The 22,724-nt window shown below is 35.9% G+C and overlaps 2 protein-coding genes and 1 non-coding gene across 5 annotated transcripts in view; 1 reads left to right on the top strand and 2 right to left on the bottom strand.

The window, feature by feature from the left end:
- The window catches only part of LOC110384640 (LIM and SH3 domain protein Lasp), a 41,992-nt gene extending 23,215 nt beyond the window's left edge, over nucleotides 1–18,777 (bottom strand). For all 3 annotated transcript variants that reach the window (XR_010277879.1, XR_010277880.1, XM_064042159.1), the window contains exon 1: nucleotides 18,522–18,777. Coding sequence is in view for 1 of the 3 variants with exons in the window: in XM_064042159.1 (XP_063898229.1) it covers nucleotides 18,522–18,590 (69 nt within the window). In the remaining 2 variants the exon portion in view is untranslated. The remainder of the gene's footprint in view (nucleotides 1–18,521) is intronic.
- Nucleotides 14,529–14,601, top strand: Trnav-uac (transfer RNA valine (anticodon UAC)). Its single transcript has one exon. It is a non-coding gene; the product is annotated as a tRNA-Val (tRNA).
- A 970-nt stretch (nucleotides 18,778–19,747) lies between the features above and the next one.
- Nucleotides 19,748–22,533, bottom strand: LOC110384652 (coiled-coil domain-containing protein 13). Its single transcript, XM_021346053.3, has 4 exons — nucleotides 22,261–22,533; nucleotides 21,281–21,913; nucleotides 20,822–21,040; nucleotides 19,748–20,583 (listed from the first exon to the last, which is right to left on the bottom strand). The coding sequence occupies exons 1-4, from the start codon at nucleotides 22,459–22,461 to the stop codon at nucleotides 19,801–19,803; spliced, it is 1,836 nt and encodes a 611-aa protein (XP_021201728.3). The 5' UTR covers nucleotides 22,462–22,533; the 3' UTR covers nucleotides 19,748–19,800.
- Between the last annotated feature and the right edge of the window lie 191 nt (nucleotides 22,534–22,724).

Raw genomic sequence — 22,724 nt, 5'->3', positions numbered from 1 at the left:
AATTTTTTGACGCATTTTAGTTATAGTATTTTTTTTACTAGGATATTTTTATATGTATCGTAAATATCATGTAAATAAAAATTAATACAGATGTAAGTACCTACTTCTCAAGACCGGCAAAGGTGTTAAGATGTAAATCTCAGATCGGCAAAGGTGTCAATATGACAAAACTTAACTTAACCTTTCGAAATAATGGCCAATTTCAGTTGTTACGTGTACCAAACGAAACAGTTTGTATAGCAGTTAAAATAATAGCAGAGAAATAAATGGCCCGCTTTGTATAATGAGTGAGTATTTGCAAATAACTCGTAACGCAAACATTGGTGTTTCCGTTACAGGATTTTGTTTGACTAGCTTCGGTGCGTGGTTTTGCTTGTGTTATGTAATATTTTTATTTACTAAGATATTTTGTAGTAAAGAAGCACGATAGAAGTTTAGTATTTTTGTAAGTAACTTGTTATATCTTTGGTTTCTGTCAGTGAAAGTCTCGTTAAGATTGGACGAGCCATTATCGAGATCGTTCTGATTAAAAAGATGGATAGTTTCCGGTAAAATTGTGTGTTTTGATGTATTTTCCATTTCCGTTGATATGTCGCGTGTTATATATGTCACCGTAAGATTACAAACATCGTTAGATTACAATCTATCTCGAGAGATTGTAAACTGTCGAATTATTGTGAACCGTAACATCTGATTGCAATTTAACGCATTATTTTTCGCTATATTATAATCTATCGATGAGTAATTGTCAAATTGTCAACTGTCCGAAAGCTCTCCCTGATTGGTCAGTCTTTTTGTAAGATCGACCAATAATCCGTTCTGTTCCCATGGAGTTCCCGTAGAGTTAGGAATGAAATAGAGGTGTCAGTTAAATAAAATAAATGCTCTTCAAAAATTCTTCAAGTATTTGTTATTTAGTACGAGTATGTAATTAATATTCCTGACATATGGAGAGAACAAATTGTAACGAAATATTTATTCTTCAAACACAAATTGAAATTGGAAACATATTGATTTCTGACACTTACGCGAATATTAGACATTTAAATAAAACTACTTTTACGGATTTTATCGCGGTTATATTATATTATTTTATCCCGACGTTTAAAACCGACCGCGATAAAATCCGTAAAATTTATTTAAATGAAATTGGAAAATTATAAGAAACTTTTATAAAAAAAAAAAACAAAACAATTAGGTAGTTTGTCTTCAAACACAAATTCATTCCTAACTCTACGGGAACTCCATGGCAACAGAACGGCTGGTCGTGATTGGTCGATCTTACAAAAAGACTGACCAATCAGGGAGAGCTTTCGGACAGTTGACAATTACTCATCGATAGATTATAATATAGCGAAAAATAATGCGTTAAATTGCAATCAGATGTTACGGTTCACAATAATTCGACAGTTTACAATCTCTCGAGATAGATTGTAATCTAACGATGTTTGTAATCTTACGGTGACATATACAAACACACAGCACTTAATTTATGGTAATAAACCAGCCTTCGCTAGCGGTTCCACCCGCACCCCGCGGGAACTACTTCACAAACCCGGATGAAAACCTATCTCGACAAATAGGCTATCCAACACTAAAATCAGACCAGTAGATTCTGAGATTAGCACGTTCAAACCAAACTCTTCAGCTTTAAAATATTAGTATAGCAAGATGTTGACTGCCTTATGCAACATAGTCAACGTTTATTTTCGACGATGTGAACCGAATTTTAAATAGAAACGCTATTATGTCGTCCATTCCTTATGGCAGACACATTTCCTGTCGCTGATTGGTTAGCGTTATTTTTGGGCAGATTGGCAAATCTGTTACAGCATGGCGATGTTTTTATTAGACGCTTTCTTCTTCCTGATCCGTTCCCAGTTTTATTTAGGGCAAGTAATATATTTTCCGCTTCCATTTTGTATAGACCTATTACAGGTTCTTACGAAACGTCAATAGCTAGGTGCACGTTTCCAAGGAGTGGGTCTTTGGGATTCCTTTCTGTCAGTCATACTATACTCACTCCTTAATTTCTCTACCGTGCACACTGGACTAGAATCCCGGATATTCAGAATGTAGCCAAAGCCAACATGCTGAAGCCCTTTTTGAGGAAAACAATGGTGAATTATATTTATGTCATCACTTATGCAATCCATCTTTTTTGCGGTCTATCTCTTCTTCTTCACCCATACTTATCGTCAATTCATCATCTACATTCATGCTTAACACAATCATTATGGCGAATTTAGAAGATACCATAGTTTAGTCTTTGCAAATAAACGTTTTATATTTCTCTCTTCATTGTATTACTGGCAGTTGCAACGGTCATTCCTTCTCTGTATGAGAAGAGGCCTGTGTCCTGTAGTGGGACAATAAAATGGCTTATATCATTATATGCGTAACCGAAGACTCTGCAGCAAGTACCTGACACGCACCAGATTTCTTTGACCCAGTTAACCACCCCACATTTAGGACTAACAAAACACACTTTCCATTTTCCTAGGCGCGTTGTTTATTTTTTAATTATCATGTTTAATGAGGAAGTAGTTATGTAGCTTGGATGTTAGTGGTACAGTGATCAATGGCCCAAAAAATTAATTTAAAAAAAGTTTAAAATAGATACTGACTGCTCCACGAAGTTTCACCAATATCCCTAAGAGAACCCCTCCCCAGCACCTGGTCAAAAGTAGCCTATAGCCTTCCTCCATAAATAGGCTATCTAACTCTGAAAGTATTTCTCTTGAACCCGTAGGTTCTGAAATTAACGGATTTATATAGCATACAATTGCAAACTCTTCAGCTTTATAATAGTTTACAGTATAGATGTGTAAATCAGGCCTAAGAACAGCGTACTTTTTATATCAATCTACATAAGCCCTAGATCCCACAAGTTTCTAGTCTATTGTAGTTTTAAACATATGAGAGTCGCGTGCATCTTATCTTAGTAATAAAATCTGATAGGAACTGGTAAATAATTAGTGTTTTGTAGGTTTTTTTTTATAAATAACTTTTCATCTATTCTAAAGGTGTATTAGCATGCAGACATTGGTTATTTTAAAAAGCTGAAGAGTTTGAAAGCGTTTTCAACTGCGTCCCTTGAAACTGCTCTGCGCACCCGGATAAAAAGTAGCCTACAGCAAAGCCTTCCGCGATAAATGGGCTGTCTATTACTGCTTTTTTTTGTCAAATCGTCCACTAGTTCCCGAGATTAGTGCGTTCAAGCAAACGGACTCTTCAGCTTCAAAACATTACTATAATTTGGACCATATTCATGGCTTAAATTACGCATTATATAAAATTTAATATACCCAACACTAAGAAAGGCAATAAAGTATCCTGAGCTAACAATAGTGCCACTAATAGGTACGGTCAATCATCCTCCTGCCCTTATCCCAATTTTATTTGTGGTCGGCGCAGCATGTTTTCTCCTTCCATACTCTTCTATCTGCCGTCATCTCACAAGTAACATTCTTTTTTACCATATCTACTTTCACACAATCCATCCATCGTTTCTTTGGTCTTCCTCTTCCACTATATCCGTCCACATTCATACTCATCATCTTTCTCACTACATGATTCTCATTCCTCCGCATCACATGCCCATACCATGACACATATAAAACTTAATTTACCAAACAGCAAGAAAGGTAATAAACTAGCCTGAGCTAACAATAGTGCCACTAATAGGTACGGTCAAGTACAGCAGAATTGACCCAGTTTGAACACAATTGTGCAGGATGGTACTCGTTTAGAGATCGTGGATAAACTGTATCAGTATGGTTTAGTATGATGCTGGGTATTTTTAAAAAGGGTTCACGGAAAATTCGACTGTTTAAGTAATTCAGATTACAATGTACGATGAAAGAAATAAAAAAAATCTTAAAAAAAAACGTCGTCTTTACAACACAGAAGAGACAAATTCTGAGTATGGCTCTAGAAGTCGGTGCTTGAAGGTCTGGAGACAGTATTTAATTTGCCGCCGACTTCTAGAGCCATGTCATAAGTTTCCTCCTTTTTTGGAAGTGGGTTAATTATTTCGGTAACGTCGAGTATTTCGATCTGTCTGTTTTCCACGCCAAAACTACTGAGCCAATGTAAATACAAAGTACAGAGATAGACAAGGCCTGATAAAATACATAAGCTGAAGTACTTCTGAAAGATCACGGGCATAACCACGGGAAACCGATGGTATTAGAATAAAGAGATGTTCCACATTAATCCAAGCTACAATTTTGAGAAACACTCAAAAAATCAGATCTTAAAACAAGACAGACATAAAAACTAATTCTCAAAATAACAGCACAGCAATAAATAAAATAACTTATTTGACCCAATTTGTGCGCAAGCGTTCAATCGCACAGTTTACTTAGATGTCGAGATACAACTGTGTAACTGTACTGTTGAACGCACCGTATAAGGTTAACGTAAACTCGGGTTAAGGTGAACTGCTGTTATGATTTCTGCTTGAAGCCCATTTGATTGAAGACTATCTTATTTAATAGTTATCATCAATCTTAGAAACCTATCGAGTTTCCCATTCATTCAGAAGTTAAATCCCCTTTTTATGTGACATTATCTTCCACCAGTAGTTTCACCCATCATCCTCCATTTTCCCAACTATGTTGGGGTCGGCTTCCAGTAGTTTTAACCGTGGACACTATTTCGCGCAATGGCATAAACTAGCCTAGTTTTCCTCAACAAATGGGCTCCCTGACACTTTCTCAAATCAGACCTGTAGTTCCTGAAATCACAGCTTTATCATAATTTCCCGAGCCTTTTCCCAACTATATTGGGGTCGGCTTCCAGGTTTATAACATCAGTTAAGAAGATGGCGCTTTGACCGCAAGACATACTGGTCGGAATTGAATGATTAAATCAATAAACACTAAAAAATCAATAAAATAACTTATTTGACCCAATTTGTGCAAGCGTTCAATCGCACAGTTTACTTAGATGTCGAGATACAACTGTCTAACTGTACTGTTGAGTACACCGTATAAGGTTAACGTAAACTCGGGTTAAGGTGAACCGCTGTTATGATTTCTGCTAGAACCCCATTTGATTGTAGACTACTTATCTTAATTAATAGTTATCATCAATCTTAGAAAACTATCGAGTTTCCTATTCATTCGGAAGTTAAACCCCCTTTTTATGTGATATTATCTTCCACCAGTAGTTTCACCCATCATCCTCCATTTTCCCAACTATGTTGGGGTCGGCTTCCAGTAGTTTTACCCGTGGACACTATTTCGCGCAATGACATTAACTAAGTAGCCTAGTTTTCTTAAAAAAATGGGCTCGCTGACACTCAAACAATTTCTCAAATCAGACCAGTAGTTCCTGAAATCACAGCTTTATAGTCATCTCCCGAGCCTTTTCCCAACTATGTTGTGGTCGGCTTCCAGGTTTATAACATCAGTTAAGAAGATGGCGCTTCGACCACAAGACATACTGGTCGGAATTGAATTATTAAATCAATAAACACTAAAAAATCAATAAAATAACTTATTTGACCCAATTTGTGCAAGCGTTCAATCGCACAGTTTACTTAGATGTCGAGATACAACTGTCTGACTGTACTGTTGAACACACCGTATAAGGTTAAGCTAAACTCGGGTTAAGGTGAACTGCTGTTATGATTTCTGTTATAGAAAATGTTATATGGTTTATTTATAAAACTTAGGTCATAGATGGTATCGTACGATCTAAAAAGTAACTTGATTTATTTATAGTCTATATTTCAAGCTTGCAACATGAATTAATCGCTCTCCATTCGTGCAAATGACACGAAAAACGGTCCATTGTAGAGTATTGTGAACTTGTCGCGAAAATATCAGTGACATAGATATAGTTTTATTACATGTAGTGTATAACGCGCCCCGTGGAAACTACTTAGTGCATCTGGCTAAAAAGCCTTTCGCCTTCCTCAATAAACGTGTTATTATATAGGCTATCCAACACTATATATATTTTCTGAGATTTGCACGGTCAACTAAACAAACTTCACTTTTATAAATTAGTATCGTATATAGATACTGAAGTTAATGATTAAGATTATCCATTCAAGTCAGTAATCCTGTAACTTTTTATTTAACTACTAAAGCTACAACAAACAGTGAAGTAGCAATTGTCCATTCAAGAAGACGTGACCCAAAGAAAGCAATATGGCGGACAAGACAATGCGTACAAACCGCTCGAACGAACTACAGCTGATACTTGACTCTTTTATTTTTAAAGCGAATACAAACTAAATGAACATGTGTGGTTTAACATACTTTGAAAGTCAATCAAGTAATATTTCGACAAAACAATTTAAATGATGGAGTTAAGAAACCTGGACTATGTCTGAAATCACCAACCCGCATTGAGCAAGCGTGGTGATTTACGCTCAATCCTACTCTGTGTGAGAGGAGGCCGTAGCCCAGCAGTGGGACGATAAAAAAGACCTGATGATGACGTACCTAGTGATTCTGTAACTTTAAATTTAACTACTAAAGTTACAACCTCCTCCTCCTCCGAGCGTTTTTCCCAACTATGTTGGGGTCGGCTTCCAGCCTAACTGGATGTAGCTGAGTAGACTTTACAAGAAGCGACTGCCCTGCCTGACCTACTCAACACAGTTACCCGGGCAACCCAATACCCCTTGGTTAGACTGGTGTCAGACTTACTTAAAATTACAAAACTCCATCCAAGAAGACGTGACCCAAAGAAAGCAATATGGCGGACAAGACAATACGTACAAACCGCTTGAACGAACTACAGCTGATACTTGACTCTTCTATTTTTAAGAGAATACAAACTAAATGAACATGTGTGGTTAAATATACTTTGAAAGTTAATCCAGTAATTTTCATCATTTTAATTGGACTTTTTTGGATCATAGAGCTGATGGTTCTTCTCCATGGGATCCACTTTTTGGACCTATGCAACTAGTGTATCATTTTTATATGAATGTTTACGAGTATTTTGAAACAAGCTATTTATTTCCCACGGGGTTATGTTATTTGCTTAGTTAGGTATGTATTTCCGATATGAATTACATCGTATTAGGTTTAACCTTCAAAGACTTTCGTATGTATAAGATCCATGAAAGGACATTAATTTGGATTGGCTAGGAAGAAGACAGTCCATCTCATGGTTAATAAAAGACATGTGAATCACCATAGATAGCAGATGCAGACTTACACCATCCCCACACATTGACACCCTAAATCACAAACAACAATAAATGCGTAATTGAGTGTCAAACTGACGTCAACTAACAAAAGATTAGCGTTGTGCAACCAACTCGTAACCTTACGTTAACAGGTCAGTCATGGTTAACTTGCTACTTTCTATATTGTGACCATCTGGTGTTTTTTATTATTAGTATATATTACTAGCTTCATCCAAAGGTTTCACCCGCTATCGAAGGAACTCATCATCTGTCTAACCTTTACTAACAATATTGGGGTCGGCTTCCAGTCTAAACGGACGCAGCTGAGTACCAGTGTGCCACATGGAGCAACTGCCGATCTGACTTCCTCAACCCAGTTAACTGCGAAACCCGGCCCTTTTGGTATGTCTCTTTCTACGTCCTGAGAGAGGATGGATAAAAAGTAGCCTATATGTATTGTTATTAGGATATTGTGTAAGCTATATGACTGCAATTTCTCAACAATGGTAGTTTTTTTTTTTTTGTGAAAGGGGGACAAACATCCATACATACAAACTTTCACGATTACAATATTAGTAGGATGCTATATACAATACTTATATTGTCCAAATTGCGGTACAAAACAATCGTTTGGAAATCAAAAAGGATGGAACGATCAAATGAATCAATCAACCGGATAAGTCCATATTTTTTGTATTAGACATCCTGCAATATAATGGAACTATTGTAATTGTTTAATGTATCAATCATTATAAGGAAATATGGACTTAAAGGGCGAAATTCCCCACAAGGCAGTATGACGCACATAAATGTATCTTCTGGTCTACTCGCTCTAGCAAAGAGTGACAAATTGCGTGCGAACATTTCTAAAATGCCCGCCAAATTGCAACCTTTGTGCGAGAACAATTTTGGTGGAATCCCGCCATAATAAATAATGACGGTCAAAACCTGCGGGATTGTTCGAAAGAGTTGCCGCGACCCTGGTACATAGAGGGCTTAAGAAGGGACATGGCGGGTTTTAGTCAGTAAGAGGCTGACACTCCCTCACGCTGCACCCACATCGGGAGAGGGCATTTGATGATTTACCATTAAAAAAAAATACCAGCAATTAAGGTACCAGTTCACCAACAACATTTTAGCCAGTTTTCTTAAACAACTGTTTACTACGAATTTTCATCTCCAATTTTTACAGTAAACGGTTGTTTTATGAAAACTGACGTTTATATTGTCGGTGAACTTTGCCCGTAGCTAGGCGCCACGCGACCCGGTCCGTCTCGCTGTTATGCTTTACTTGCTACTTTCTATATTGTGGCGAACAGCTGTATGCGAGAGTACTCTTATAAATAAGGAACATTTTGTGGGCTTCTAAATTAACAACTTTTCCGTTACAAAAATCCATACTTATAAGTTAAGCGCTGTTCAGAAGCTAAAGGAAAAATTTGAAATTGTCAGTGTAAGACACTACAGCCCATTTATCGCGGAAGGCTATACACTACTTTCTGTCCGAGTGTGCAAAGTAGTGATGCTGGTGGGATCGCTGAAAGATGCTAGTAGGATCATTTTACTGTAGAGTCTACAGTGTAGACTATCTCAATTAATAGCTACCAATCACAGAAAACTAACGAGTTTACTATTCATTCGGAAGTTGAACCCTATTTTTATTAGACACTAGCTTTCGCCAGTAGTTTCACCATTAATAGGACACTATTTCGCGCAATCGGCTAGGCTAACCTAACCTTTCTTTTGTGAATAAATGTGCTATCTAACCCTGACATTATTTTATTCTCCAGCTTCACAGCATCAAGTAAAGAAGATGGCGCATTGACCGCAAGACATACTGCTCTGAATTGAATTATTAAATCAATGAATAGTTTCTGTAGGCGCGCCCGATGCTATAGGGGACCATGTTAGTCACACTTGGAAGACACGTCACGCAAATTCCCTGAGGAATTCTAATTAACACGTAATATATAATGTAATAGTCTCCCACTCATACGGAAGCTGAATCCTCCTTTCCAACGGACTTCCCAAAAGGGAGAAAGTTCTCAATTCGGATGTTTTATCATGAACTACCACCACCACTAGCTACCATCAGCGGTTTAACCCGCATCCTGTGGACACTACTTATTTTGCGCACTCGAGCAGGTAGCCTTACTTAGCCTAGCTTTTGTCAATAAATGGGCTCCCTAACACTGAAAGAACTTCTCAATTCAGACCAGACAGTAGTTCCTGAGATCCAGCTTCATAACACAGCATCCGATTACACTGGAGGCCGACCCCAACATAGTTGGGAAAAGGCTAGGCAGATGAATGTAAAAGAAGATGGCGCATTGGCCGCAAGACATACTGGTCTGAATTGAATTATTAAATCAATGAATAGTTTCTGTAGGCGCGCCCGATGATATAGGGGACGTTAGTCACACTTGGAAGACACGTCACGCAAATTCCAAAGGGAATTCTAATTAACACGTAGTTGGGAATTTTGTATAATAATAGTATAAATAGGTCTTTGTATGAGTATTTGTCAGTAAAGTTAGCTATTTGATGAGTAATAATTAGTAATGACACTTTAGGGAAATTCGGTAAATATTAACCAGATGTGGGAAATACATTAACAGTAATTAAAAAATATGTTTTTATTAATGAACTTCTAAACAATTCTATATTCAAGGCAAAAGTTTAGGCATATCAAATGTTAACAAAAATAAAGTAATGTATCAAAAGGTAATAACAGATCAATGGATGTGCCCTTATATATAATTTGAGGAGTAGTAGATAATAAGAATATTTGTAATTAATTTTTATCCTGAAAAGGACAGGAGTAATTTGAAAAGGAGTCCCTTGACTTTCAATGTCAACTCTCTTTCTGGGTCAATGTCACAAAATGGCAATACCTAGTCAAATCTATTGCTGATGTGGGAACAGAATACTCGGTAGGCCTATAGATACCGAAGTACCATCATTTCGTCACGGCTATGAGCGTGAGCACAATGACTCTTGACGCTTCAACGCACACCAATGTTGACATATGATTCGTTACTATAAATAGTCTAGCAGTTCCTGAGATTAGCGTGTTTGAGTAGACAAACTTTTTAACCTTTATAATTTTGGGTATGGAAGTATGTGTTCTCTTCGCCGCTCTTTGCAAAGGATGCCAGAAACATGGAAACACTTCGGATCTATACTCTTTTTGAGCATATTTAACTAAGGCAAACAATCTTGATTACTTTTTGTACAAATACTTAGAATTAAGTATGTAGAAACAAATGAACTACTCACTGCTTTAATTAATGAGTCAATTTTGTTATTTACTTTCGTTGATCTTAGCAGCATGTTATTTTTTTAACTGACTTTTTACATAAAGTTATATCAAAATTGTTTAAATAACTGCCTACTCAAAAAGAAATTGTATAGTTTATGCAATGTTTGGTTTTGTCATTTCGTTTTATTTTTCCTATAAAATCTTATATTTTCTACGCTTTTAGACGTCAAACATCAACTATATTAGTTACATTTTGGAAAGTCGACCAAAATTGTAACATTTAGTTAATATCTAAGAATAGACGATATCGCTCCCCTTAGATAAAGATTAATGGGCATCACTCCCCTCGCTATTGCAACTGTTCATTGTCATATATTTGGGGGAGGGGGAGTGAGAATTTTGGAAAGAGGAATGCAGTATTTGATTACATATCTTACCAATACTATAAATGTGAAAGTTAATGAGAATGTATGGATGTATGTTTGGAATTCTTTCACGCAAAAAACGGCTGGACCGATTTGGTATGAACATAGGCGATACCCTGGATTAACACATAGGCTACTTTTTATCAACACACCACGCGGGCCAAGCCGCTAGCTAGAGGAAGCTACGGAACAATAATAAGGGCGTCCAAGGCCGTTTTCGGCCACGGCTTCTGTTCTCATATAAGGAGATCAAAAAGCCGCGCAGGACATATTATAGTGCACAAGCATTTGCGCAGACACAGGTGCACTCTCTATTCCTCCAATCTCATAGTCCGATGGTATGGCAATCCGACACGACAGGAGAGAGGTCAGGCGCAGGACCGACATTTACGTGCTCTCCGATGCACGGGTCCCGACTATATTTTATCCAAAAGTACGGGAAGTAGTTTCTATGATACTTAGGTGAAACCAAGGGTAAGATTGAGAGTCTCTCTGAGTCTGCATAAAGTGTCCACTTGGCAAACACAAAAATTCACATTCACATAAAACTTATCATTCGACCTTGCTTGCTTATCCACAGATGTGAGTAAACAATATTTATTTACGAAAGTAACATAGACACGATATTTCATGAATGTTACATTTTCTGCTCTATTAAGTTTGTTGAATTTCTTATTTATGCGTGTGATATTGAAATATTGCTTTTGTTTTGTGTTGAATTGCTGTTGTTATGAGAAAATCACCTGGTAAGTAATTTTGTGTATAAAATACAGTTTCCTCATCTGCGGGATTGTTCGCAGGAGTTACCGCGGCCCTGGTACATGAAGGGCTCCAGAAGGTACATGATGGGTTTTAGTCAGTAAGAGTCTGACACTCCCTCACGCTGCATCCACTACGGTAGGGGTCTTTTAATGATTTCCCATCTCAACACCATGGAGAAGAGTCCATAGAGAATTATTGTGGAACTTTTTAATAAAGTATGTAAACAGGGAGAAACTGCGAATTGTTTCTAACTATGAAATCAACTAAAATTTCTTCACACTGCCACTAATGAATTGAAATGGCTGAACGAATTCTAATGACTTTTATTTTTATTTATTACAAGTAACTATTACGACAGAGTCCTAAATAGAAGGCTGTATCAAATGTCAGGCTTTACTAATTTTTAAATACGTTGGTGAATTTTAGCACATTTATAACGAACGTCTATGTTGATGCTTGCCTAACGTAGCTGTAAAATATATACATATATGGATTCGCCATTATGTAATTTGAGGAACATTTTGAAATGCAGTCTATTGAGTTTTAAGTCTTTCTTGGCAAGTACATGAGGCCTAAGTTCACCGACTACATACACGTCAGTAAAACACTGTTTACTTTCATGTTCAATTTACAAAGTAAACAGCTGTTTTAAGAAAAAATACGTTTATATTGTCAGTGAATTTGGGTCTTGAAATTGCAATATTTTTGAGCTAACAGCGCTAATCTTAACTTGGTGGGACTATAAAAAACTTTCGCGCCCCAATAAAAACAGTTACGTCAAGTCATAACTGTCAAAAATGGCGGCTAATTACCGCCATTTGTAATGACACAACGTGCTTGTGTCTGTAGTTTGTTGAGGTATGTTTTGAAAGCGAGCTGCCGGCTGCAACCGCCTCATTGACATCGGCCGCTGAGCTGAGCGCCTGTGAACTGGAAGAGCGACTGACAGAGCTCGTGGCTAGTGGACAAAGTGGGTATTGAAACCAGGAGTAAGCCAAAGCCGCGCGGGTCGTTCGAACAACGGTAAATTGGTGGGTCTCCTGCCTGTCATTTGAACATCTTTGGCAGTTGTTACAAGGAGTCAGTAGCCAGAAATTCTGACCTGAAAACCAGTCTTACGAAGGGGTATCGGGTTGCCCGTGTAACTGGGTTGAGTTCAGACAAGCAGTCATTTGTGTGCTGAAATAAATGGATTTTCTTTTCTTTCTTTCTTCTTTCAGTGGCACGCTTATACTCAGCTGCATCCGGTTAGACTGGAAGCCGACCCCAACATAGTTGAGTTGAGTGTAAGGGTAAAGGCTAGGCAAATGATTATCAACCGAGGACGACTGCACAGGCTGCTGTCGACAGTTGCAGTCGACAGCTAGCTTCTAAAACGCACCTTAAAGCTACACTTTCACGCTACATTTGTTTGCTATGTTGCGATAAACGTTTCGTTATCTGGTTACCTAATACCTAGGTATTATTCATTGATACCTTATTATATTATATTGTGAGTTCAGCCGACTGCGTTAACGAGCTATTGATAGGAAATATGATATTTATTTCGTTTGTGTTTCATTCAACAGGGTTGTGCAGATGAAGAAAATTGACACCAACAAAGGATTTTCTGGCTTTCTGACTACCAGACTCGATTGTCAAATATGAGCTAATGGCAGTATGGACCCAACTTAACGTGCCTTTTGAGAAGAGATTCTGACAAATACTACGCTGAAAACCGCACCAATATCGGTTCAGTCGAACATGAGGTAATCGAAAGACCATAATACAAAGGTCACATTGTATGTACAGCCTATAACAAAAGTAATCTCTTCCAGCTATTCAGCGGTAAAGGAATATACTAGGTATATCCCTACTAATATTATAAATTCGAAAGAAACTCTGCCACTGAACTGATTTTAATAAAATTTGGTACAAACATAGAGTTGACCTTGAGAAAGAAAGAACATAGGATAGTTTTTACCCCGGACTTTTGAAGAGTTCTCTTGGAAACCCGGTATAACAGAACTCTAGGCGGGCGAAGCCGCGGTCGGAAGCTAGTAATACCTTTATAGGAACGATAAGAAAAACAATAGATTGCACTTTTAATTCTGAACAAAACAATTGAATTCGTCAAAAACAGTGTACAACCAATGCTAACGGCCAGTTTCTTCATCAAAAGTTAAAGTTAAAGTTATGGCTAAAGTAATGTCTAAAGTAAAAGTAACGGTTAAATTAAATTTTTCTATTAGTTTTGCTGTCACTTTAGCCTTGAAAAAACGAATTTGACCGTTACTTTTACTTTAGACATTACTTTAACTTTAACTTTTGATGAAGAAACTGGCCGTAAGTAATTCAGAGCAATATTTAGCATAGAATCGATAGATAACCATTTTTAGCTTTGCAATGATAAATAAGCAATCACGAAGTTTGACGTAATTGCGATTTCAAAAGATATTAATTAAGGTCCTATTAGATACGTATCTTAGGTAGGTATTTTAAATAGGTGGGTAAGTAAAATATTTTATTGTCAAACTTAAATTTCAAAATCAACAGTTACAGTTTTTATTTTTATCAATTTTGTTTACTTTGTTCCACTTCCATGCCCATCTGTACATAGCATCTACAAAAAGACACATTTGAACGAACGGTATCAAAAAAAGATCTCTTAGACAATTTTTTTAAATAACAGGTAGGTAGGCGAACATAGACAAAGCCGCGCTTATGACATAGTAATCGCTAATTAAAATACCCGCACTTTCTTATCAAGAAAAGCATTTGAATATTACAACACAACATTGCATGGTACAAAGTCATGAATGGTTACATATTTGCATGTACAATGATACCTTGTTCATGTCCAATTTTGTACTGTGACGTAACAGCATGTAAAAACGAAAGTGAGTGTACGACTCGAATGTGAATTTGGAGCGAGTACTCAACTGGTTCCGTGGTGTAGTGGTTATCACATCTGCTTTACACGCAGAAGGCCGCCAGTTCGATCCTGGCCGGAATCATATCTTTTTGGGTTTGTTTTTCTTAATTTTGTATCAATTTCTAATAGTGCTTTTTTTATTCTAGCTGTAGATCTTTTGTTGTAGGTAATAATTTTAAGTTTGTAAATATACCTAGTAATAATTTTAAGTTTGTAAATATAGTAATAGTTATAATAGTTAGTTAATAGTAATTTTTATCATAAATCATGTATTATAGTTTCACAATAAAGTACATACAGTGAGGGAGCACTCATTTAAAGCTTTAAAAAAATTAATTTCATATCATTAAGGTAATGAATATACATAGGTAAACAAGTATGTAAATTAACTTTGAAATGTAACTTTTTGTTTTAGTATTTTTTCCTTGATAATGAAAGTAAACCAATCAAAATGTGATTTTTATCAGCAAATGGTTTACTTAATACTGCAAATAAGATAAACTGATAAAAGCATTTTTGTAACCCATTTATATTTTGATCGAAAATATACATTCATGTCTGCTTTTTGACTTCCTTTTATTGTAGTCGGTTCAGTGGTAATTTGGTCATTGTGCATAAGTGAACCATTTAAAACAAGCTTGTCTACGAATTCACCATAAATAATAACTGTATGACTTAACTATGATGCTATGGTGACTTAACACTATGACTAATTAATTTTAATAGGTCTCTCCACTTTAGTCTCTTCATTCCTCCCCAATTCTGATATTCTTATACTAGTGATTTTACCGCAGTTTTAACTCGCTTCCTGCAGGAACTATTGTTTGTACCTGGATAAAGTACAGCTTATGTTACTTAGGAATAATCTAGCTTCCCAACAGCGAAATCATTTTTCAAAATCGTCCAATAATTTTGGACCTTTTAGCAGTCATCGATCTCAGTGGCGTGCACTTGGACTGTGATAGACTGATGATGATGATGATACAAAGTGACACATTAGTAATAGGATAGAACAAAACTTTGATGCTATGGTGACTTAATGCAATGACTAATTGATTTTAATAAGGATAATACTGTCATAAAACTACAATTAAGGTAAACGTAAAGTGAATCACATGAGTTATGTGTGAAAAACCAAATTGACATTTTTGTATAAGGATTCAGGCTTTTGTAAAAACTAAATACATAGTTTAGTTAGTACATAGTTTTACCTGCATCCCAATGGAACCACTTCCAAAACATGGATAAATAGTAGTGTAGTCATTCTGAAGCTATATCCAGCAAGACCATAGGACGTACTGAAGAGTGCGGATTTTGGGGGCTGTCTTTTGTAAATATTGACATTCAAAAAGTGCTGTTTTGCAGCCAAGTTTGAATAAATGATATTAAGTTTGAGTTTAATACCAAGTTATAACAAACATTTATAAACTTTTTCCTTTACAAATTATGATGAATGAGGCTATTGTTTTGTAAATAGGTAATTTTTAAAACCATACCTATAACACACTAAAATACTTTTTGGAAAGTTGGTTGATCAGTGAACAAAGCAGGAATTTGTTCATCATTGAGACAATTGCATATTACTTTTTTAATCTTATGCCCAGCAGTAGGACAAAACATTGCTTTATGAACTGGATTAAGGAGAAGGTATAATCATCGGCAAGGATATTGAGCCCTGACCTTCACCTGCGCAGAAGTGATTTATTGGTTTATTGCCATAAGTGTACGGTGCGCAAAGTGATCTCCTCTTCCGGGGAGAGCTCATTATCTGTGCCGATAACTATAACAGTCAGAGATGATTATCTAAATAACTCCTCGTTTCTGGATTATGACATTCTAATAAAAAAAATAATTTCCTCAAACTAGATCAATAGTCTAAGAATTTTCTACCAAGGTCCAATACCAACAGTTCAGGCAAGAAATATTTTATTTTAAACCAGATCTTAAAATTAGCATAATTTAGCTCACAAAACACCTACCTATTTACATTGATGGAACTTGTATGTTAATTTTGGCAAAAAAGTCATTTCATTGACTAGTTATGTCAAAACCTGCCTATTTAAATATTTCTGATTTTGAATATCATGAATAATTTTGGTCTGTTAAAATTCAAAATTGGATGCTCTATCTATTGAATGCCATCTGCCTAGTCTTTTCCCTACTCTGTTGGGGTTGGCTTCAGGTCTAACCAGATGCAGCTGAGTACCAGTGCTTTACAAGGATCGACTGCCTATCTGACCTCCTCAACCCAGTTAGTGACGCAACCCAATATTTCTAGGTAAGACTGGTTGTCAATCTTACTGGCTTCTGATTACCCGTAGTTACTGCCAGAGATGTTAAAATGACAGATAGGACCTACAGTTTATTGTGGCCTCATAAACATGGAAAAACTGGTTATGACCAGATGGTTATCCATCCAGAGAATAACAGTGCCAGGTGTTGCTTAACCTCATAATCTATTGATCTGCAGCGCTTTGAATGGGCCAGAGTCAACATTTTCATCTGTAGTAAAAATTTAAAGCATGTATGCTTTTAAACTATGGTGGGTGACAGAAAAAATATTAACTTTGTCTTATAAATAATGTGCTTATATAATTGTATATTTTTATAAATGAAGATGTCATTATTTATGTAAGTAATTTGACCTAAGGAAATTCTACAGAATGCCAAGTGTTATAAAAGTACAGGTGTTTCAAAACAGGTTGTTAAAACCTTAATAAATGTTTTGGTACACACATTTGTTTGTTTCTTGTCTATGTTTGGTTAAAAAAAACTATTTGAGGAATGCCAGCCAGTTACTACAACATGTACAAACTTTTGAACAAAATATGTTAACTTGCTTTGGACTACTTTAGAGTCACCAGGACTTGGATACTGACTTTCTGTGCTCATTTTCATGGGAACCAATAGTCCTGGGTAGAAAGAATCCTGATGATATCAGTCTTATTTTTGGTCATTCTATGTGATAGAACTCAAAAACTGGCCATTTCTAAGAATTTTTATTATTGTTGAATTTTTTAGGTTCTGAACTTTGTGCTGTTTTTAATATGCAAAAAATATGTTTTATGACATTCAAAACTATCGTAATCTACACAGCAGTACAGTGCACACATAATTTCTGTCCTTATCTTTAAAGATAAAGTATTAGGCAAGTGATATCAAAAGATAAAAGTTAATGCCTGATGGCAGTGTAAACAATTCGCGGGAAATTTTATCTCATCACTGAACTAATTGGCAAAGGTATTAGGTCCATTCTTCCAAGAGTTTTCATTTGAATACAATCGATGCAATAAAATAATAAATAAAAATAAAATAAAATAATGTTTATTATCAAAAACGCAACTTTACATTGTGGTAGATACCGTTGAGCCACAAACTAAGCACAGCTTGTATCTTGTGGCTCTGAGTGCTTTAATATTGCTTATATTATAAAGTTACATAGGTACCAAATCTTTGGAGATGAAATAGTAAAGGAAATTATGAGCTCAGGATGTTGGAACTTAAATTGAGGTACATAATATAAAGAAAATGATATTAAAACTAGGTGAATTAATCGGGCTTTTATTCTAGTTTGGTGTGTATGTGAGGGCATGTGTGAATGAGTGTATGTGTGAGGTGAGAGAGTGTGTGGTGTGTAGTGTCGGTGTGAGAGTGATAGTGTTGATGTATAATAATATGACACAAGGTCATGTATTGCCTAAGACGACTCTAATTAGTTAAAAAGGTCGATGCAAGTACAGATGCGGTATTATAAACAGCTCACAATGATATCAGCAGCAATTTATATAATTTAATGAGTCACGCGTCCGGCTGAAATGATGTGCCCGGCACACGACAATAGTTACGAAAAAAGTTAAGTCGGTTGATGAAATTTAGAACATTGGAAATTGCATTCTACAGCAGTGTTATATAGACATTCCTATCGCAATTCTCATAAAAAATACAATCAAAACCGTTAACCGGTTTGCAATAGACTTTAAAAGGAATTCAAGTGAAAATTACCTTGTCCAAACATTTCAATTCCTCAGTCGGATAAACTGTTTTCTCACACCTTGCGCAAGTTTTATTCATGATGAATGTTTTTAACACAAAAACACAACAAATATATATACGCACTGGTATTTCACAGAGAAACACGGGTTTTCACGATTCACAAACAAAGTTCAAAACTCGGTATTGTAAGAAAACACTCAAGAGCACGATTTTCGTAGCATCCCCGTACGCGCATGCCAAAAAAATGACAAATGGCGGCGGTTATGGTAGGCTTGGGCAAAAAATATCGATATATCAAAATATCGATATTTTTTCAGAAAAATATCGATATAAATCAGCGATATTTTTTCCCGCGATATATCAACTTTCGATATTTATTTTTAGGTATCAAAATCGATATATTTTTTAAAGCTCTGCTGTCTGCTCATGCGTCACATCATGTCTTTGACCAATCTGATTTCTTAAATTTAATTCAAACGCAAACAAAAATTACACTCTATAGTCTATGACCTGCTTGTCTATTTTGTTCATCTATGACAATGACACTGCTTGTTGGTTTGGTTTGGTTGGTATCACTGACTGCGTGTGTTGGAGTGTTGGTATGGTACTTGAGTAGTTGAGTGTGGCGGCCAACTGGCGAGTAAGCTCAGCTCAGCGTAGCTCATTGTTATTTATGATAAAACGTTATTATGTCTGCTGTGTGGAAGTTGAAACTGATGTCAAAACAGCCAGATGTGTACTTGCTTTAAAATTTCGAATATTTTGACAATTTTTATAGATAATTGCTTATTGCGCAGAAAATATCGATATATCAACATATCGATATTTTTTAGTCAATTATTATCGATATATTTTAAAAATATCGATACGATATATATCGATATTTTTTCCCCATTTGCCCATCCCTAGGTTATGGGTAGCCAACATCACGACGAATTTCTATCAGAAAAAATCTGGTAAAATGTTGCTAGCATCAGAAAAGTGACAAATTTAAAATGTTGAATCTTAAATCATTACGTGTATTCACGAGGCTCATTTTACACCATCGTTGCATTTAAATCGCGATTAATTAAATTCTATGCTATCAGATGTGGAAGCTGGGTCCAAAGTTTGTATTTTACATATATGAGACCAACTTAAAACTAGTAAGATACCTAATTTGGATTTGGATACTCTACGATATAGTTCATAGATCTAATTTCAGGTTTTGTCCACAAATTAAATACATATTTCATCCAAAACTAATGTAATTAACGAAAATAAAAAATAATATACAACATAAAAATAATTAGGAACACAAGCACTTCTCTCTTTGTAACACCATCAGTGCTTCATTGAATAACTGTTTCGACGTCTGTATCATTTCCGTCAAATGATTGTAATCATATTGCTTTTCTTCTTCAATCATTTTTAGTTTATCCTCTAGAATTTTCAGTTTTTCTTCTGTTAACTCTAGTTTGAACTTTAAGTCTTCTCTATCAAGGGTTTCTTCCCCTGTTTGGGAATCGGTACCTGTAGGACTGTCACTAGGTTTATCAGGCATCCCGGTCACTGAGGACATCTTCTTTACTAATGTTGAAGACCCATTATTGAAGTCAAAATGCTCCTTTATCATTGATGATTTTGAAATTCTCGAACCTCTTCTAGAGTCCCTAAGACACCTGATTTCTTCCTCCATGCTGGCAACTTTTCGTTCTAAACGTTTCTTCTTTTCTTTCGTTTTCCTGTGGGTAAGTTCTAGCTCCTCCCATTTGTGCCTTTCTTCGTCAAGCCTCGTGTTTAGTGTGACAACTAACTCTGATAGCTTTTTTATTTCGTTGTCCGTTGCAGTTTTCATAGGAGTAAAGAATATGCTCTGTAGAGAACACTCCTCGTATCTTAGAAGTTGTGCTCTCAATTCTTCAATTTTTGTAGCCTTCTCTGTGGCTTGTTTTCGTAAAGCATCTATTTTGGCGTCGGTATTCTTTATCAGTTTTTGATATTCAACGATTTCTGTGTTCATCTTGTTCATTTTTGCTGTGTTTTCTTTTAGGATTTCTTGATAATATAGCTCTGAACTTTTGATTTGATTCTGAAAGAAAAGAAAATGTCATTTTATTTTCGCAGCCTCATCTGTATGTAGCGTCCTCGATTATTCGGCCATTTAAATAGAGAGTGAGAGACATCTGTGTAGACCTACATAATATTTAATGGATACGCGTTAATTTTGAATTGGATGACTGTCGATGATACCTAACTTTCGCATATTGTATTGATCAGATTTATCAGTATAACATGAAATAAAATATTAACAAGAGCAATCAACTTACTCTTTGCTCATTAATCAGCATGTCATCATGGCTACTCTTCTCAACGAAAGTCTGCATCTTCTGTCTAATAGTCGTGGCATCGCATTCCAGATTCCTAATCCTGCATCTTGCACCTTCCAGCCTACGTTTTAGTTCTTGATTCTCTTCTCTAAGGGTTTCCATCTCTTTCATGGCTTGATCCACCTCCTTCTTTCGTTTTTGTTCAAGATCTCGAATAAGCTGTGAGGAAAAACGCTGCAATTTTAGAGTGTCATACGTTTCTAGTAGCAGATTTGTTTGACTTGTTGGCAATATTAGGCTTTTTGGTCGTGGAAATTCAAAGATCTCAGCAAAGAGACCAGCGAAAATTGAGAAAGACCTAGTATTGACTTATTTGCAAAATCATCTACATTCAGCAGATACTTTGCTTGATTCTGAAAGTGATATAGTACCTATTGACATCATAAATATTCAACGTACCTGAGCTTGATCCTTCTTCTTATTTTCCGAATGCACGTCTGACTTAGATTTTATATTCAACTTGTCCTCTAGCTCGCTAATTTTAGCTTGAAGCAGTACTATCTGTTGTGCCCTTCCTTTCCAACCAGCCACATCATTCTGCAACTCCTTAATACTCGTGAATTTATCTCCCAACTCCTGCTGAAGTATTCTCGTTGCCATTAGAATATCGTTCTTCAGTTCCAAATTCCTATTCTTGCTTTCATATAGCTTTTTATTGACGGAATTTAATTTGTTGTTTAATTCTTTAAGTTCATCCGGGTTTGGGTCTATGTGGTCGTCTTTGCAAACGCATATGTCAAGCTTTTCGTGCTCTTTATTTATAATGTCTAGTTGCATTACTTTTCTTTCTAGGGCTGCGTTTTTGGTTTTGTAGCTTTCTATTTCGGAGACTAGATGTCGATTTTGTTTGCAGAGATCAGTGATCTTTGCGCTGATGATGCCGGCAGATTTTGAAGATATTGCTGGACCTGTGCCTGATATTATATCTCGTATTCTCTGGTTGAGATCGGCTATAGTTTTGTTCAGCTCTTTTATGTTCTCGTCTTTTAAAAACACGCATTTCCGAAGTTCGTTGTTGTCGGCTGTCATTACCTGCAACGCTTAGTCAATTTTACCTTATTTCTCAAAATAAATTTAAAAGGGGAAGCCCCGTTCCATTTCTACTTTTAATTGTGTGTTGTGGGCTGGTATGATTGATTTAGACTTTATAAGTTCTCGAAGACGTAATCAAAAAGGAATAGAAATTACATTAAAACTTTTACTAAACTACTAAGTAAAGTGTAGTTTGTGGGGGCTAGATACTCTACCATCGCTCTAAAGTTCATTCACCTACGTAAAAAAATAATATATTCTGCTTTCGTGTATCTCTCGATGAATCTGTGTATTGCATGAAAGAGTTATTTATTGCAATAATTAAAGTAACATTTATTTTCTCTTACTGTAAGTTGTTCAAGTAGATGGGAATTCAGCTCTGGTGGATACAGACTATCCTCGGGTTCAGCTTTTTCAAGAGAACTAAACATTTTAAGTTTCATCTCATCAATTACGTCGATTTTACTGGATAAATCAGCAGGACTATCTTTTTTCTCTTCTTTCATATTCGCTTTTGATCGGTCCTTTGGTTTTGCTTTTTCCGCCATTATTTTTATATATTTTGTTCAATTTAAAATGTAAATAAAATATCACCATTGCTTTCACACATGAAAACTGACATTTTATAAGAATGTTCGACTTTTAAAATACGATGTATTCTGAAAATCAACCTTTTTTGGCTGTTTTTCACCAATTTTGTTTAGAAACTTGCTGAATCCGAACGATAGTATTTTGAGTATTAAAGAAACTTTGCACTAAAATAGTTATTTAATCAAACACTTATTACTTACCTTATTTGCACTTAATCAAA

Source organism: Helicoverpa armigera, chromosome 27 (assembly GCF_030705265.1).
Source record: "Helicoverpa armigera isolate CAAS_96S chromosome 27, ASM3070526v1, whole genome shotgun sequence".
Classification (NCBI taxonomy): Eukaryota; Metazoa; Arthropoda; class Insecta; order Lepidoptera; family Noctuidae; genus Helicoverpa; species Helicoverpa armigera.
The sequence above is the reverse complement of the archived record's forward strand: the minus strand, read 5'-3'. Positions and strand labels throughout refer to the sequence as shown.

Excerpts from the sequence above, each read along its gene's own strand:
- LOC110384652 (XM_021346053.3), bottom strand. The coding sequence starts at position 22,461 with ATGGCGGAAAAAGCAAAACCAAAGGACCGATCAAAAGCGAATATGAAA. Across the intron at positions 21,914-22,260 it reads ATCTACTTGAACAACTTACA|GTAATGACAGCCGACAACAA; the intron begins GTAAGAGAAAAT and ends TAAGCGTTGCAG. Across the intron at positions 20,584-20,821 it reads TGCTGATTAATGAGCAAAGA|AATCAAATCAAAAGTTCAGA; the intron begins GTAAGTTGATTG and ends CTTTTCTTTCAG.